We start from the raw sequence: 17,633 nt of genomic DNA, 5'->3' as shown, positions 1-17,633 counted from the left end.
TTACAAAAATTGAGACCATGCGTTCAGCTGCCTCTGCTGCTTACCCCCACTTCCCTTAGCTCACTGAACAAACTTCCTCTTAAGTTTCTGCCCTCCAACCCTGAATTTGCATCTTTTTCAAATTTCTCTTTCATCTCCCCTCCTGCCCTTTCTGAAATTTTCTTGCTAATGGGACCCACTGCTTGCACTCTGGATCTTATTCCTACTGAACTGTTAACCGCCCAGCTTCCCTTCCTGGCTTCTATGTTAGCTGTTACTAATGGTGTTCTTACCTCCAGTACTGTTATCCTCTCTTTCAAATCTGCCGTTATCTCCCTTTCCTCGAACTAAAAAACAACCCTTGACATTGTGCTATCTTGGGTGAAGTGGGGGAGTGAAAATGAATGGTGAATAATTTACTAAGATTGGTGTTTTTTTATTCATTCATGGGATGCAGGTGGTGCCGGCTAGGGTAGCATTTATTGTCTATCCCTTGTTGCCCTTGAGAAGGTGGTGGGGTGAGCTGCCTTGTTGAACTGCTGCAGTCCATGTGGTGTAGGTACACCCACAATGTTAGGGAGGGAGTTCCAGGATTTTGACCTAGTGACAGAGGAGGAACAGCGATATATTTCCAAGGCAGGATGATGAGTGGCTTAGAAAGGTGAACTTGCAGTTGGCGGTGTTCCCATGTGTCTGCTCCCTTGTCCTTCCTGTTAGTGGTCATAGGTTTGGAAGGTGCGGTTTGGAAGGTGCTGTTTGAGGAGCCTTGCTGAGTTCCTGCAGTGCATCTTGTAGATGGTACACACTGCTGCCACAGTACATCAGTGGTGGATGGGGTGCCAATCAAGCAGGCTGCTTTGTCCTGGATGGTGTCAAGCTCCTTGAGTTCTGTTGGAGCTGCACTTGTCCAGGCAAGTGGGGAGTATTCCATCACACTCCTGACTTGTGCCTTTTAGATGGTGGACAGGCTTTTGGGATTTAGGTGAGTTACTTGCCACAGGATTCCTAGTCTCTGACCTGCTCTTGCAGCCACAGTATTTAAATGGTTAGTCCAGTTCAGTTTCTGGTCAATGGTTATCCCCAGGATGTTGATAGTGGGGGATTCAGCGATGGTAATGCCATTGAATGTCAAGGGGCAATGGTTAGATTCTCTCTTGTTGGAGATGGTCATTGCCTGGCACTTGTGTGGTGTGAGTGTTACTTGCCACTTGTCAGCCCAAGCCTGGATATTGTCCAGGCCTTGTTGCATTTGGACATGGACTGCTTCAGTGTCTGAGAAGCCGTGCATGGTGCTGAACATTGTGCAATCATTAACAAATATCTCTACTTCTGTGCAATCATTAACAAACATCCTTACTTCTGTCCTTATGATGGAAGGAAGGTCATTGGTGAAGCAGCGGAAGATTGTTGGGCCTAGGACACTATCCTGAGGAACTCCTGTAGCGATGTCCTGGAACTGAGATGGTTGACCTCCAACAACCACGACCATCTTCCTTTGTGCTAGGTATGACTCCAACCAGCAGAGAGTTTTCCCGCGATTCCTATTGACTCCAGCTTTGCTAGGGCTCCTTGATGCCATACTCAGACAGATGCAGCCTTGATGTCAAGGGCATTCACTCTCAACTCACCTCTAGAGTTTGGCTCTTTTGTTCACATTTGAGCCAAATCTGCAACGAGCTCAGGAGTTATGTGGCCCTGGCGGAATCCAAACCGAGCGTTAGCAAGCAGGTTATTGCTAAACAAGTGCTGCTTGATAGCATTGTTGATGCCCCCTTCCATCACTTTACTGATGGTCAAGAGTAGACTGATGGGGCGGTAATTGGCTGTGTTTGATTTGTCCTGGGCAATTTTCCACATTGCCGGTTAGATGCCGGTGTTGAGCTATACTGGAACAGTTTGGCTTGGGGCGCCGCAAGTTCTGGAGCACAAGTCTTCAGTACTATTGCCAGAATGTTGTCTGGGTCCATTGCCTTTGCAGAATCCAGTGCAGTGCCTTCAGCCATTTCTTCACGTGGAGTGAATCGAATTGGCTGAAGATTGGCATCTGTGTTGCTGGGGATCTCCTGAAATGGATCATCCACTCCACTTAAGGCTGAAGATTGTTGCAAATACTTCAGCCTTATCTTTTGCACTTATGTGCTGGGCTCCCCCCTCATTGAGGATGGGGTTATTTGTGGAGCCACCTCCTCCAGCAAGTTGCTTAATTGTTCACTGCCATTCATGACTGGATGTGGCAGGACTACAGAATTTAGTTGGTTGTGGAATCACTTAGCTCTGTCTGTCACTTGTTGCTTATGCTGTTTGGCACGCAAGTATTCCTGTGTTGTAGCTTCACCAGGTTGGCACCTCATTTTTTAGGTGCTGCTCCTGGCTTGCCCTCTTGCACTCTTCATTGAACCAGGGTTCTCCTGCCTTGGTGGTAATGGTAGAGTGAAGGATATGCAGGGCCATGTGGTTACAGATTGTGGTTGAGTATAATTCTGCTGCTGTTGATAGTCCACGGTGCCTCATCGTTGCCCAGTCTTGGTTGCTAGATCTGTTTGAAATTCTTTTTACCACAGTGGTGGTGCCACACAACACGATGGAGGGTGTCCACAAGGATTGTGCGGTGGTCACTCCTACTGTCATCTGCGGCAGGCAGATTGGTGAGGATGAGGTCAAGTATGCTTTTCCCTCTTGTTGGTTCCCTCACCACCTCGTGCAGACTCAGCTATGTCCTCTCGGACTTGTCCAGTTCAGTCTGTAGTGATGCTACCGAGCCGCTCTTGGTGATGGACATTGAAGTCCCCATCCGGAGTACGTTCTGCGCCCTTGCCCTCTGTGCTTCCTCCAAGTGGTATTCAACATAGAGGTGCACTGATTCATCAGCTGAGAGAGGACGGGGGGGTGGGGGTGCACTACATGGTAATCAGCAGGAGGTTTCCTTGCCCATTTTTGATCTGATGAGACGTCATGGGGTCAGGAGTCGATGTTGAAGACCCCCAGGGCAACTCCCTCCCGACTATATATCACTGTGCCGCCAAGTCTGCTGGCTTAGTCCCAGACACCACCCACCATCATCATCCCTGGGTGGTCCTGTCGAAATGGGTTTTTAACAACAATGGTTTCATGGTCATCATTAGACTTTTAATTCCAGATTTTTATTGAATTCAAATTCCACCATCTGCCCTGGTGGGTTTCTAATCTGGGCCCCTAGAGCATTACCCTGGGTCTCTGGATTACTAGTCCAGTTGACAACACCACGACACCACTGTGTATTGTTTCTAGTTATGCAGTTGATTGTTTTTGGAAAACCTGATTTCAGTGCGACCATTTAAAAAATCTGCTTTGGCCATTTGAATTGTTCTATCCTCTTGCATTTGGCCTGTGGAGCACCTGTTTGAGAGTTATTTTTAGCTGTACACTGTTGTGTTCCGATAGCAGTTTATTATATGTGACTTCCTGGTTCCTGCAGAATCTTGCCATGCAGGTTCTGTACGCTGAGTAAATGTGTTCTGGATTGTGTTATGCCTGTTAGCTATTGGCTTTTGTTTTATTTAAATTATCCTTAAATTTTGAAGGATACGCGTAAAGGAACTCGTGTGTCTGATATTAGGAAAATTGGACCATTGAAGATGGCAGAATTAAATGGATTAACACCATTTCAAAAGCCTTTACCTGATGTTCTTAAAGATGAGCCTATCAAGACATCATACGACGAAAGGGTATAGTTTGATATCATTCATATTATTTATATGTTCAGAGCGTTAGATTGACTATTAGACTGTCTGAAGATTGAACTGTTAAAGGCACAATATTTGATGAAACTCTGGCTACCAGAAGTAGCTAAACTATATACTTTTAGTTACAATAATATTAGAAAAGTGATAATTGCACAATATAATACTGAGATTTTATGTGTGGGCAACAGTAGTACAATTGACATTTCGGCAGGAAAATTGCTGAGAGTTTCTGGTTCTTATTTACGTTTCCTGTTGGAATTGTGCATCTGTAGATGGACAGTTGAAAGGAATAGAATTGAACTTTTGCCATAGCTTATTCTTGTCCTTTGTAGCAACTTTGTATTGTCACCTGCAGGCTCACCAACACCCATGAAATGGTAACCCAGTCTGATTTTGTTTTGGAAAAGGACGGGGAAAGAGAGAAAATTGGCGAGTAAATTTATTTTTAAAACATTGCCGTGGAAATATTTTATTTGTAGATATTTCAGGTACACTTACTTTGTAAAAATACTGATGTAGCAAATATTTAAAAGTCCATCCTCGTGTACACTTTCATTGTAAAAATACTGAAATGTATCTGAAATATGTGCAAATAAAATAATATTTCCAGGGAAAGGTTTTAAAAACTCTCTACCCCTATATTTATTCCCCACCCCCCCATAAAGTAAATGGCCTACACTGGGATGCAAATCAATGGGATGCAAATCAATGGGAGGCAACAGTTTTCAATATTATACCCTGGTGCTATCAGATTTCATCCAGGCATCTATTCTTTGTCACAACCTATAATATGGAGTGTCAATGGGGTATGGCGGCCATGGTTGAGCCTAATCCCTTCCTTACCTGCCTTCTGCCCATACACTTTCAGTTGGTGTCACTGCTGATTTTTCTTTTCCCCCTGTTCCTCATCCAGGTATACATGAAGCCGTACTTTGCTTCTACTGCCACTTCAGCAGTGATTAATTAATTAATTAGCTGTTAGTACCCAAGACTTTTGTGGTCTTAAATGCCTCAGTTACCACTGAGCCGTCAGGTAGCCTTCACTGGTTAATTTCATGATATAATTAATTATTGAGTTTCAAATTGTTTTTATGTAAAGGTTTTTTGGATTAAAAGTTGAATCTTCAGAATTTAACGGGAAGATGCGTTTTAGGGAGAAGGGCTTTTTTTAATGAAAAGAAAATAGAGTTCTTTCAATTATTATTATTGTAATTCATTGAGAATTATGCCTCAGCTTTTGGTTATTGAAGTTTTAGTATACCACAAAGAAGGTTTGTGATGCACCTGGTTTCTAATTTATATTTTGTCATTTAAAAAAAGTCTTTTCGAATTCAAAATAGAAGTTGTGCTAAACTGAAAGTTCCAGAAAATGGTATTTGTTTACAGTAAAATTAATGTAAAACTTCCCGCTGCTTATGCTAATGTGATAGAATGCTGTCTTGGATTAAATTGAAAGCTGACTTTTTTTTAAAGTGAATATAAGAAACGAAAGCTGATGACCTAACTGGATGAAATGGTTTGATTAAATTGCTGTGCCTTAAAAAGAGATTGAATTAACCAATTATATTGTTATTGCTTGCTTGAGCTTCTGTGTCATTTTAAAGGTCTATATTAACTCAAATCCTCATTGTTTTGTAAACAGAGTTACAGAAATCATAGTGAAAACTGAAATATGAGGGTAGTAAGTAAATGCTTCTAATCTTGTTGGAGAAGAGAAAAAAAATAAGGCAAAATTTATCATAAACCATTTATAAAAACACTATGAAAAAGAAGTCTTAATGGTGAAATGTATTTTCAAAATCCATTTACTACATCATTGCTCCAGCAGTTTCATTTTTAAATAAAATGGCCCTTGTAAGTGTGTTTTGCATTTTTAGTACAAAATCTTGGAGCAGCGTCTGGAACAGAAAATGGTGTTTACAGAATATGAAAGTGTTCCAAAGAAAAATCCAAAAGCAGAGTGTACCATTGCATTGCTGCCTGAAAATGCAGAAAGAAATCGATTCCCAGATGTTATTCCCTATGATGATAACAGGGTGGAGCTAGTGCCTACAAAAGAGAACAATACTGGTTACATAAATGCATCTCATATAAAGGTAGATAAGTTTTATACATGGTGTTTGCTTTGTAATTGTTTTGGCTGTAGAAAGCTACAAGTGTGGCATTTCTGCAGATTCCGTTGAATTTAAGCACTTAAAAGTTTGCCACAGTTCTTCACAAATTTATAATGACTTTTTCTTAACTTGCCCATGGTTGTCAGATAACTTTCATCTTTTCACTACAGGCAGTAGTTGAAGGCAAGGAATGGAATTACATTGCCACACAAGGACCACTCCAGACCACTTGCCTTGATTTTTGGCAAATGGTGTGGGAACAAGGAGTCGCTATCATAGCCATGATTACCATAGAAGAGGTATTTCTTGAGTTGCTCATGCCCTTGGCTTTAGAATTAATATCTGCATTTTTTCTGTGTATACAAATAAGATACAGTAATAGAACTAGACATCCTGAATAAGTGAAAGCCTGATGTTTCTGGGTCCTGCCAGAATTTGCACGTCAGCCAAGCTTCATCCACTTGACTTGCGCTTTGGACTGTCACAATAGGCTCAGGAATTTTGAAATATATTCGTGCAAACTTCTGTTGGACACAGTAATATGATCTCATAGGCTGGATTTCTGGGCCCTGCTGGGGCCCAAAAATGCCAATGCTGGCTTACGTGTCATTTTCCTGTTGCTGTTCTTGGTGCAGTCATTTTTTTTGCAGAGGCAGGTTCGGGGTCAGCAGGGCTCCCTGTCCCCAAGTGGCATTCTTTTTTAATTCTTTCATGGGATATGGGGCGTCACTAGCTAGACCAGCATTTTTGTTGCCCGTCTCAGATTGCTCTTGAGAAGGTGGTGGTGACCTGCCTTCTGGAACCGCTGCAGTCGATGTGGTGCAGGTACACCCACAGTGCACTTAGGGAGGGAATTGCAGGATTTTGACGCAGCGACAGTGAAGGAACAGCGATATAGTTCTAAGTCAGGATGGTATGTGGCTTGGAGGGGAGCTTGTAGGTGGCAGTGTTCTCATGCAGCTGCTGCCCTTGCCCTTCTAGGTGGTAGAGTTTGGAAGGTGCTGTCAAAGGACCTACGGTGAGTTGCTGTAGTGCATTGTGTAGATAGCCGATTAGGCTTCTAATAATTTTGTGACTGTCAATTAAAGAAAAATTCCAGTCGACCTCCAGTTTCCCACATAGGTCAGGACAGTTTAGGTGCCTAGAGATGTGCAGCCAGCAGTAAGCTGGGGGGCAGGTCTAAAGGCCTTCCCTGCCTGCCTGGCTGAGAGAACAGCCACACGCCGGCCTATATAGGGGCTCCCTACCCCCACCATCCATAGTTCTGACCTCATTGCAAAAACCATTTTTCACCTTTTAAGTTTAAAGAAGTTGGTAAGAAGACAGATCCATGTTGAAGCACCCTCTGTAACTTACCCTCTTTTGTAGCCTGTTGCTCCTGTTTTGCTGGTAGGCCTCTGATTAGCCCTCCAGCTTTGCGACCTGTCCACAACCCTTAATTGAACAAGGAACATGTTTCCATGCTGGTTAAGGGGATGCCACCTTCAAAATCCCAGTTAGTTACTGTTGCCCCCATGGGCAAGTTCAGTCCCATTTTTTGTTTCCCACCCCTGAAGGGAAAATCCAGCTTTGTGTCACTGTTAACTTTGTGCATATAATTTAAGTGCCGATGTTGAGATTTTACTTCAGTGCGACAGAATATTTATGCAGTTTGAAAGTATTCTCTTTCAAGTATTTCTCCCCTCAGATCATTTATTCCTTGTTATAAATTTCACAAAAGTGGTTAGGAAATTGTGCATCATTTTTTTCAATCAATTAGCACTTCAAATAGAATTTTAAAAAATGATTACGTAAAGTGACTTCCAAATTCAGTTCATAATGCAATTACTTGGAGTATGCATAATAATTACGAAATTGGATGTCCTCTAGTGTTAATCAAGTCCTTTATATTGTATTTATGTTACAGGAGGGAGGGAGAGAGAAGAGCTTTCGGTATTGGCCTCGATTAGGTTCCAGGAATAACTCAGTCACATATGGAAGATTCAAAATAACCACACGATTTCGAACTGACTCAGGTTGTTATGCAACCACAGGGTTGAAAATTAAACATCTATTGAATGGGCAAGAGAGGACAGTATGGCATTTACAGTATACAGACTGGCCAGAAAATGGCTGCCCAGAAGATGTCAAGGGATTTCGATGTAAGTTTTATTTCATTTTGATTAACTTTTCGAATTTGAATAAACGCCATACGTTTATACTGATGCATTTTGCCCCACTTACATAAATAATTCTTGTTAACATGCATTTTCTTAATTTGCCATTGCCTTTATAGCTTATTTGGATGAAATTGAGTCAGTGCGACGCCATACTAATAGTGCAACAGACGGTAAAAATCCGGATACACCTTTACTTATACACTGCAGTGCTGGTGTTGGAAGGACTGGTGTTGTAATTTTATCGGAAATTATGATTGGCTGCCTGGAACACAATGCAGTAAGCTTAATCTTTTTATTGAACTTGCCCTGGTACACAGTCTCTGTCTAATAAATTCAAGTAACTTCTGCGCAACTGATAACCAACAGACCTGTTGGTTATTTTCTTTTTTCCTTCTTAAATAATAGTGATATTTGTAGTTTGCAAGTCCAAAGGCACAATTTCTGAACCTGGAGAGCTTTGGAAAAGTATGACCAACTCATTTGCAATTTCCTTACCTATTTATTTTAATAGCTTGGGTTGGAAACCATCATGTCCTGGAAATTTGTTAGTCCTGAATGCTATTATTTTACTAGTCACTATTTTTAAACACTTTAAATCCTCTAAGTTCCTCCCTTTTGACTTAATTTGCATTCCCTTTGTAACTGCTGGCATTTTGTCCTCTTCTTCCACAGTAAAAATTGGTACAAAGTACTCATTCAACAAGTCTACCATTTCCTTATTGTCCATAAGAGTCTTGCCCACTTCTATCTTGAGGCCACATTCGCCTTTACTACACTTTTTTCTGAATGTATTTTTAAAATATTATCAGTTTTGATATCTTGTGCATTTTTCATAGGTTCTTTTCTTATATGGCTTTGTTGATTTTTATAGCTCTTGCAGCCTGCTGAATTCACTTTTCCTTCCATTTGTGTAAGCCTTTAACCTTGATAGTGTCCACTACCTCATTGACCATAGTTGCTTAACTACACTAGTACTGTTATAGAATCAGAGTTAAACAGCACAGAAACAGGCCCTTCAGCCCATCGCCTCTGTGCTATCAGAATCCTATTCTAATCCCATTTTACATCCCTGTTAGTCTGTAGGTTTACCCATCAGCAGTTCAACCCAGTTTACTGTGGTGTTTAAGAACATAGGAGCTAGGAATAGGAGTAGACCATTTGGCCCCTTAAGCCTGCTCTGCCATTCAATTAGATCATGGCTGATCTTTTACCTCAATGCCAATTTCCTGCATTATCCCCATATCCCTTGTTATCTTTAATATCTAGAAATCTTATCAATCTCTCCTCTGTCCTCTGGGGTAGAAAATTCCAAAGATTTACCACCCTCTTGAATGAAGAATTCCTCCTCATCTTAGTCCTAAATGGCCTACCTCTTATTCTGAGACTGCATCCTCTTGCTCTAGACTCCCTGCCCTGCCAGCCAGAGGAAACATCCTTCCTGCATCTAGCCTGTCAAGCCCTATAAAATTTTGTATGCTTCAATCAGATCACCTCTCATTCTTCTAAACTTTAAAGAATATAGGTTCAGTCTCCTCAATCTCTCAAAGCACAATTGCACCATCCCGGGAATCAGATTGGTGAACCTTTGTTGTACTCCCTCAATGGCAAGTATATCCTTCCTTAGGTGACCAAAACTACACCATACTCCAGGTGTGGTCTCACTAAGGCTGTATACAATTGCAGCAAGACTACTTTATTCTTGTACTCATATCCTCTTGAAATAAAGGTCAACGTACCATTTGACTTCCTAATCGCTTGTTGCACCTGCATGTTAGCTTTCAGGGACTTATGAACAAGGATACGCAGGTCCCTTTGGACATGAATACTTGTCAGTCTCTCACCATTTAAGAAATATTCTGCTTTTCCTACAAAGTGGATAACTTCACATTTTTACACATATTTCATCCACCGTGTTCTTGTCCACTCACTTGGCCTGTCTAAATCCCCTTGAAGCCTCTTTGCATCCTCCTCACAACTCGCATTCTGACCTGGTTTTGTGTCATCAGCAAACTTGGAAATATTATGTTTGATCCCGACATCCAAATCGTTGATATAGATTGCAAATAGCTGGGGCCAAGCACTGATCCTTGCCGTCGCCCACTAGTCACAGCCTGCCAACCTGATAATGACCCATTTATTCCTACTCTGTTTTCTGCCCGTTAACCAATTCTTAATCCATGCTAATATATTACTCCCAATCCCATGTGCTCTAATTTTGCTTCCTGACGTCCTGTGTGGGACCTTATCAAAAGCCTTCTGAAAATCCAAATACACCACACTCACTGGTTCCCTCTTATCTATTCTGCTAGTTATATCCTCAAAAAAACTCCAGCAGGTTTGTCAAACATGATTTCCCATTCGTGTTGACTCTGCCCAATCCTACCCTTATTTTCGGTGTCCAGTTATCACATCCTTTATAGTTGTAGCATTTCCCCTACTAATGTCAGTTCTGTAGTTCCTCATTTTCTCACTCTCTCATGTCTCAACTTTTCGAGGTTTGCCTCATTTAAATTTATAACCTGGGTTTATTAGTCTCCCTTCTCATTTTCAAACATTACATCAGATTTAATTATATTATGGTGATTATTTGCGAGATGTTGCCTTACCATCAGATTGTTAACTAATTCACATTCATTGCTCATCCTACATATAATATGGCCAGTCTGCTTATCGATTCTAAAGCATTTTGTTCTGGAAATGCCCCAAACATAATTAACAAAAATGAATTTTTAAAATGAGTTCTTCTCTCTAGGTGAAAATTAAAATTCCTATCATCTCCCATTATAGCCACATTGTTTTTGCTACTTTCCCTCATCTCTGTATTTGTACATGCACCCATTATAGCCAACAGCAATGATTTATATTTATTTAGCATCTTCATCATGATAAAACGCCCCAAGGTACTTCACAGGAGCTTTATAAAATAAAATATGTTGCTGAGGCGCATAAGGAGATATTAGGTCAGACGACCAAAAGTTTGGTCAAAGAGAATGGCTTAAAGGAGGAAGGTAAGGTAGAGAGACAGAGAGGTGTAAGAAAGGTATTCCAGAGCTTCAAGCCGAGGCAACTGAATATGTGATCACTAATGGCCAAGCAGTTAAAATCAGGGATGCTTTTGTGTACACTTGAGAGTGCAGATAATTTGGAGGACTGTGGGACTAGAGGAGATTACAGAAAAAAGGAGGGGTGAGGCCAAGGAGGGATTTGAAATAAGGATGAGAATTTCCAAATCAAGACGTTGCTTTGACCAGAGAGGACAGGGGTGATGGGTAAATGGGACTAGGTGCAAGTAAGGACACAAGCAGAAGAGCTTTATATGACCTCCAGTTTATCAAGGGTAAAATGTGGAGACCAGCTAGGAATCTGTTGGAATAGCCAAGTCAGAGATAACGAAGGTACAAATGAGCGTTTCAGCAGCAGTTGAGCAGAGACGGGCGAAGTCAGGAGATGTTATGGAAGTGGAAATAGGTGGTCTTAGCAATGGACCAGATATGAGGTTGGATGTTCATCTCGTTTTCAAATGTGACACCAAGGTTGTGAACATACTAATTTAATCTTGGAACTGTTGCCAAGGAGAGGGATGGAGTTGGCAGTAGGGAACAGAATTTTTGATGGGGATCGCAGATGATGGCTTCAGCCTTTCCACTATATAATTGAAGGAAATTTCTGTTCATCCAATACTGGATGCCGGATAGTACTGGATAGCATTCTGATAGGGCTGGATTTTCATATTAAGGGCACGTAGCGGGAGTCTGGAAAATTCCTGGCCCAACGCGCCTGCCTTGGGTAAAAGTGCCTGGAAAGGTGCGATTTTCGCTCTGGGGTATAGGTTTGAGCTGCAGTTGGGCTTGCTGCCCCCCATAGGAACAGTTTGGAGGGGGCCATGAGCTGCCGAATGCCGAGGTGGGCTGTTTAAAAGGCCTGCCTTGGTTTTCTGGGACTTTGTCTCAGTTGTTTAATTCGATATTAGGCCAAGAATAGGAGGTCACTTATTTTTGGAAGATGCAAGTTTAGATGGGGTAGAGAATGAAAAGGATTTCTAAATACAATTAGATCAATCACTAAAAGTTACATCACAAGTTAGCACGATCATTTTTTTAAAAAGCAAACTAGGCTTTATTACTAGAGGGATATAATTGAATAGTAGAGAAGATGTGCTAAACCTGTATTGAATCTTGGTTCAACCACACTCAAGAATACTGCATGTACGTCCAGTTGCCATATCATAGAAAGTATATAGAGGCACTGGAGAAGGTGCAGAGAAGATGATACCATATCTGGAAAGGTTTGACGGGGTGGGTCCCTTCTCAAAAAAAAAGGGTGAGGGTTGACCTAATAGAGGTCTTTAAAATTATGGAAGGTTTTGATGGACTGGATGCAGAGAGAATGTTCCCTCTTGTGGGAAAGAGCATAACTAGTGGCCATTAATATAAGATAGTCCCCAAGAAATCCATTAGAGAATTCAGAAGAAACTACTTTAACCAAAGAGTGGTAAGAATGTGGAACTTGCTAACACGGGAAGTGGTTGAAGTGAATAGCATAGATGCAGTTAAAGGGAAACCAGGCAAGCATATCAGGGAGAAGGTAATAGATGAGTTACGATGGTAGATTTAAGAGTGGAGCATAAACACCTGCATGGACTGGTTGGGCCAAATGGCCTCTTTCTGTGCTGCATATCCTATGTAGGTAGATGTAATGGCTACGATATCATACTCCTGAAAGCACATTTGTACTTTTAAGTCACTTGTTTTATTCCTTATGCTACATTGTTTCATGTATAGAACCATTATTTGGGTAACTGTTCACACCCACATATATTTCCTGCTGGTCTTTTCTCATTTGTTGACCTGTTGTGCTGATTTCCCTTCAGAACCCCTTAAATAGTTAGAATCTTTCTCCACCGCTTTATTTACTCTTTCTATAAGTACGTAGGTTATTCTGTAATTTAGGTGACAATCAACCCATCTGTACAGTCCTCCCTGCCTCCAGATATGGCCCAAGTGCCCCATAAGTTTACACTCCTCCCCTCTGCACCAGTTAACCCTGTCACGTCTTGCTAATTGTAATCTTTCTATGGGTAGAATTTTGCGGCCCTTCCCGCCGGCAGGATCTCCCGGTCCCGCCAAAGTCAGTGGACTTTCGAATGGTTCACTGCATTTTCCAGCCCCCCCTCTGCTGTGATTAAGCCGTAAAATTCCACCCTATGACTAGTTCAACATGTGGGGCTAGGAGTATTCCAGCGATTGCTACCCTGCAGATTTGCTACTTACACTAGAATTCAATTTCTTAAATCCTCTCTGGAACCTCAAACCTATTCTTATCTGTCATTAGTTTCTGTGTGAACCATGGCCATTGACCGCTCACTTTCCCATTCCAGATCCTTTTGAATTTGCTCTTGATGTTCTGAACCTTGGCACTTGAGAAATAGCATACCATTGCCAAGTCTGCTCAGTGAAGTGGAGGTTGTGTGTGATCGGCATCTCTGTCTTAAGAGAGTAGGATGAGGGGGTTGTTGGTGATGGGTACTTCTGGTCTGGCAGCGGGTGAGGCTCGCTGTGTTGTCAGGTCAGATTCTTTGGGGTTGACTGAGTAGTCCCTTGCTAGTGGGGATGGGTTGGTTAGCTGATCATGATCTCTGGGATGGGTTAGAGGCTTATTATGATCTATGCTCAGTCAGGAATGGAGGCTGACTTGTACTCTTATATGAGATGGGGGTGCTTGGGCACTGATGACGTAGGAGAATAACACCTGGAGTGCTTTAGGTTCTGGGTATCTCCACCTGGTTTACTGATTTTAATACTACAAGCATTTACTGTTGCAGGTAGATGGTTCTTGACTCTGTTGTATAAGGGGAGGTTTGGGAAGTTTTGATAGATTTGTCATTTGCTTCATCACCGTTGTGCTTTGTTTTCCAACATTCTTTACTCATTGGCTGCTACTGAGTTTTGTAGTGCATTATTTCTTGAACAATTTCATGCTTCTACCCGCTTATGTGTGCATATATTTTTGAGTTTACCTGTTTACCTGTAAATGAATAGCTGACATTGATATGTTTGATCTCTGTTTCCATGGTATGCAACAATTGATAATTTAAATGTTTTGTTTGCTTCTGCATGTATTGGGCATTCGGGACTGTGATCCTTTTTTCCTGAATGAGATACCTTGGGATCTCTGAGGGTTGAATAAGGAGCTGACATGTACTGTTAAGTGCTGTCCCATTTTAATCAATTAGTCACATAATATCGTGTCCACAGTGTCAACCGTGGGCATCTTCGGGCTACACTCTGGTTTTCATATAGGTATTGGTATTGTTTTAGTAAAGTGCAGAAATTTCATTTGTTACACATTATCTATTAAATCATCACAGCTTACAAATTTGATGACACTGCACCCATTTTACAGTCATAAAACAGGTGCCATGGTTTGGGGGGGTTGGGGTGGGGTGGTGGGTAACACGTGCATGCGCTTTTTGAGCTGGAAATGTGCCACTCACTATGTTCATATATGCCTCAAAAGAGTTGTCCAGGGCACATGCTCAAAATGGGCATTAAGCTTTTTTTGTACTTTGAGGATCAGGAAGATGTTCTGTAAAACTTGTCTTGAGTAATGAAATGCAAGGGTAGATTATGTGGTCTGGGGTAGGTACACACTTGTCTTTCCTTGTTTGTATTTGCTTTTGTCTAACTCTGGTCATTTAATATTCTTTTGCACTTCCTGTGTCAATTGAGAAAGGCCAGTTTATATTTTTTAGAAAATCCATTCTGTGGTACTGGTGTGTTTAAATTCACCCTTTTGTATCAAATCAGTGCAATATATGTAAATGTATCTTAATTTTTTATCCCACAGACTCTGGATGTTACTACCATGCTGAACCTGCTCAGACAACAACGGATGCTAATGGTGCAGACAATTGCACAATATATCTTTGTCTACAAAGTGCTCATTCACTTTCTGAGAAGTTCTAGGCTGATATAAGCTTGTGTTCGTATGTGCTGTAATTTTGCAATCAAAACAGCTGAATGCAGAATTGTTTGAAATGAAGGAAAAGTTTCTCTAACCTCTTAAGAGGAGGAGGAATAAACTTGTGTAAGAGGGCATGTGAAGTACACAGAAGAAGCATCAAATCTATGGGAGAAATACATGTTTCCCTGTGTTACCTCCGATTTTTTTAACTGTATTGGAAAATGCATTGTGCTTCAATTGGTAGGAAATTTTATAAAGAAAATGTTTATTTCTCTAATATGAAGTAAGAGAAACCTATCTTATGGCAGTTTTTCTATGTAAATTTGAGTGCAAGTTGATAACTTTTAACCATTTTCTGCTCTCTGAGCACGATTGTAAACAAGATTGTCATAAGAGGACAAATACTATGAATCCACCATACTTGGTGCATGATCAGTTTAAAGCTATAGTGTGAAAGTATTTTAATTTAATGGAAATGTGATGAGAGGATGATAGCTGATTCTTTTCATTAGTAGGAAGAAATAAGAATGTGCAAACAGAATGATGAGTGAATGTGAGATTCATGGAGTAAGATTGAACTGGTGCAAATGAAAGATTTTTGTTGGAATTAATACTTTTAGACCTGGAACTGGTGTGTAAAATAGGTGATAATTTTCTTGTTAGGCTTGTATTGTATGACAGTTTACGGAAGTAATGAAAGTACAAGTTATACAGATACAGAATAAACCAATCCTGTTCATATTTTTAATTTACAGCTGTTCAGTTAAGTAAGACATAACTATCCATTTAGTAAAAAGTCTGGTTTGTATAGTTTAATTAGCAGACTCAATTATAATTATTGAAATCTAAAATTATGTGATTGCTAAAAGCAATGTAAGCTTATTCTAGTTCAGATATCCATTCTAATTGTGTTGGAACTAATCTTATATTTGAATTACTTTTAGCTTGTAATAGGTTTAAATTTGATGAGTATTTTGGCACTGATAACCATTTGATATAAGTAGTGGAGTTAGTCTGCACACAACTGGCTTTTGTGTGACTTTCAGTGTAATATACTTTGTGTAATATAATTTCGCAGTAAAGCACTTCAAATATAATCTATGAATTGGAAAACTGCTGCTAAGTGACTTGAGTTTACAAAGTGTAAAAGTGAAGGATTCCTACACAATGTCCATGTTGTTTCGTTTAAAACTTGTGTGGAAGCATTTTTGTAAATCTCTCTTAACTCTGATCTACCTGTATTCACCTCAACTCAGTGATTCAGTAATTATGAGAAAAGGAGTTTATGATAACTGGAAGTTCATTTCCTTTACAGGACAGTGTATTGAACCATGGGAGTATGAAGGACAATCTGTAAAACATTTATGTATATATAAATTAAGTAGATCACATCATATTCTAAAATGCATTATGTACAGGATTGTACTTTGTGAAAATTACGAGTGTGTGCATTTGTGCTTTTGTATGTTAAAGTCAACATTTATGCCATATCATTCTTTCTTAGTGTTTTTAGATCAGGTGCAGTATGACTTGTACATTGATTATGGGTTTACAAATGTGGCTTGCAATGTTTGTTAAGTTGATGGATTTTGTTTTCTTATGTAACACTAGAAGAGCTCCTGATGTGGTGGAGCATGTTGTTGTAACCTACCCATCTCTCACATCTCATGTGAAATTGATCTCCACAGAGATGGGGAAATATTTTTGATTGGTTCCTGGAAAAGAAGTAAACCGTGTTTCCTTACCCACTGCTGATATATATGTAAATACCACTGTAGCATAAATAAATTTCCGCAAGTTTGGCTGAAACATCTTTTTAGAATGTGGCCTTTTTTGGTAAAGTTCAAGAAATAAGCAAAACTTCAGTTTTACCCTTTTCTTGTTTGCATTTTTCCTTCTGTGCCAGTACTTTGTGTATATGCAGAACCATTTGGTAGAATGCTTTGTTTATAACATTTTCAGAAACTTTCTCCAAACTTGAATAAATGGTACAGTTCTTCCAGAACTTGCGAGCTTTATAGTCTCGATTTTGGTCGTGCACTCAAAATACATTACAAATGACAGGTTTTCTAATTTGAAATTTGGTGTACTTTAAAGTTTCATTTGTCGTGCATATGATAATAAACAATCAATGAATGTTCTTCCTAAATTTTTTTTCAAGAATATTACCTCAGCAGAAATTGGAGTTTATGCATTACTCTCTTAACATAGAAACGTGGAAAATAGGAGCAAGAGTAGGTCATTTGGCCCTTTGAGCCTGTTTGGCCATTCAATCTGATCATGGATGATCCTCTATTTCAAAGCTATACTCCCACACTCTCCCATACCCCTTGATGCCTTTAAAGTCCAGAAATCTATCTATTTCCTCTTTAAATATATTCAGAGAATTGGCCTCCACAGCCTTCTATGGTAGAGAATTCCATAGGTTCACCACCTTATGAGTGAAGAAGTTTCTCCTCATCTCAGTCCTAAATGGTCTATCCCATATCCAGAAACTGACTCCTTGTTATAGACCAGCCCCCCCAAGCCAGAGAAAATATCATCCCTGTATCCAGTCTGTCCATCCCTGTCAGAAATTTATGTTTCAATGAGATCTCCTCTCATTTTTCTGAACTCCAGCGAATACAAGCCTAGTCGGCCCAATCTCTCCTCATACGATAATCCTGCCATCCCAGGACACTGTCTGGTGAACCCTC

General features: G+C 40.4%; 1 protein-coding gene across 2 annotated transcripts in view; it reads left to right on the top strand.

The window, feature by feature from the left end:
* Positions 1-16,942, top strand: part of ptpn21 (protein tyrosine phosphatase non-receptor type 21) — an 89,637-nt gene extending 72,695 nt beyond the window's left edge. For both annotated transcript variants that reach the window (XM_078562290.1, XM_078562289.1), the window contains exons 14-19: positions 3,540-3,683; positions 5,579-5,797; positions 5,986-6,114; positions 7,722-7,956; positions 8,091-8,251; positions 14,821-16,942. In XM_078562290.1, the coding sequence (XP_078418416.1) occupies positions 3,540-3,683; positions 5,579-5,797; positions 5,986-6,114; positions 7,722-7,956; positions 8,091-8,251; positions 14,821-14,949 (1,017 nt within the window). In that variant the 3' untranslated portion in view covers positions 14,950-16,942. The remainder of the gene's footprint in view (positions 1-3,539; positions 3,684-5,578; positions 5,798-5,985; positions 6,115-7,721; positions 7,957-8,090; positions 8,252-14,820) is intronic.
* The last annotated feature ends 691 nt before the right edge of the window (positions 16,943-17,633 follow it).

Source organism: Cetorhinus maximus, chromosome 18, assembly GCF_964194155.1.
Source record: "Cetorhinus maximus chromosome 18, sCetMax3.hap1.1, whole genome shotgun sequence".
Lineage (NCBI taxonomy): Eukaryota > Metazoa > Chordata > Chondrichthyes > Lamniformes > Cetorhinidae > Cetorhinus > Cetorhinus maximus.
The sequence above is the reverse complement of the archived record's forward strand: the minus strand, read 5'-3'. Positions and strand labels throughout refer to the sequence as shown.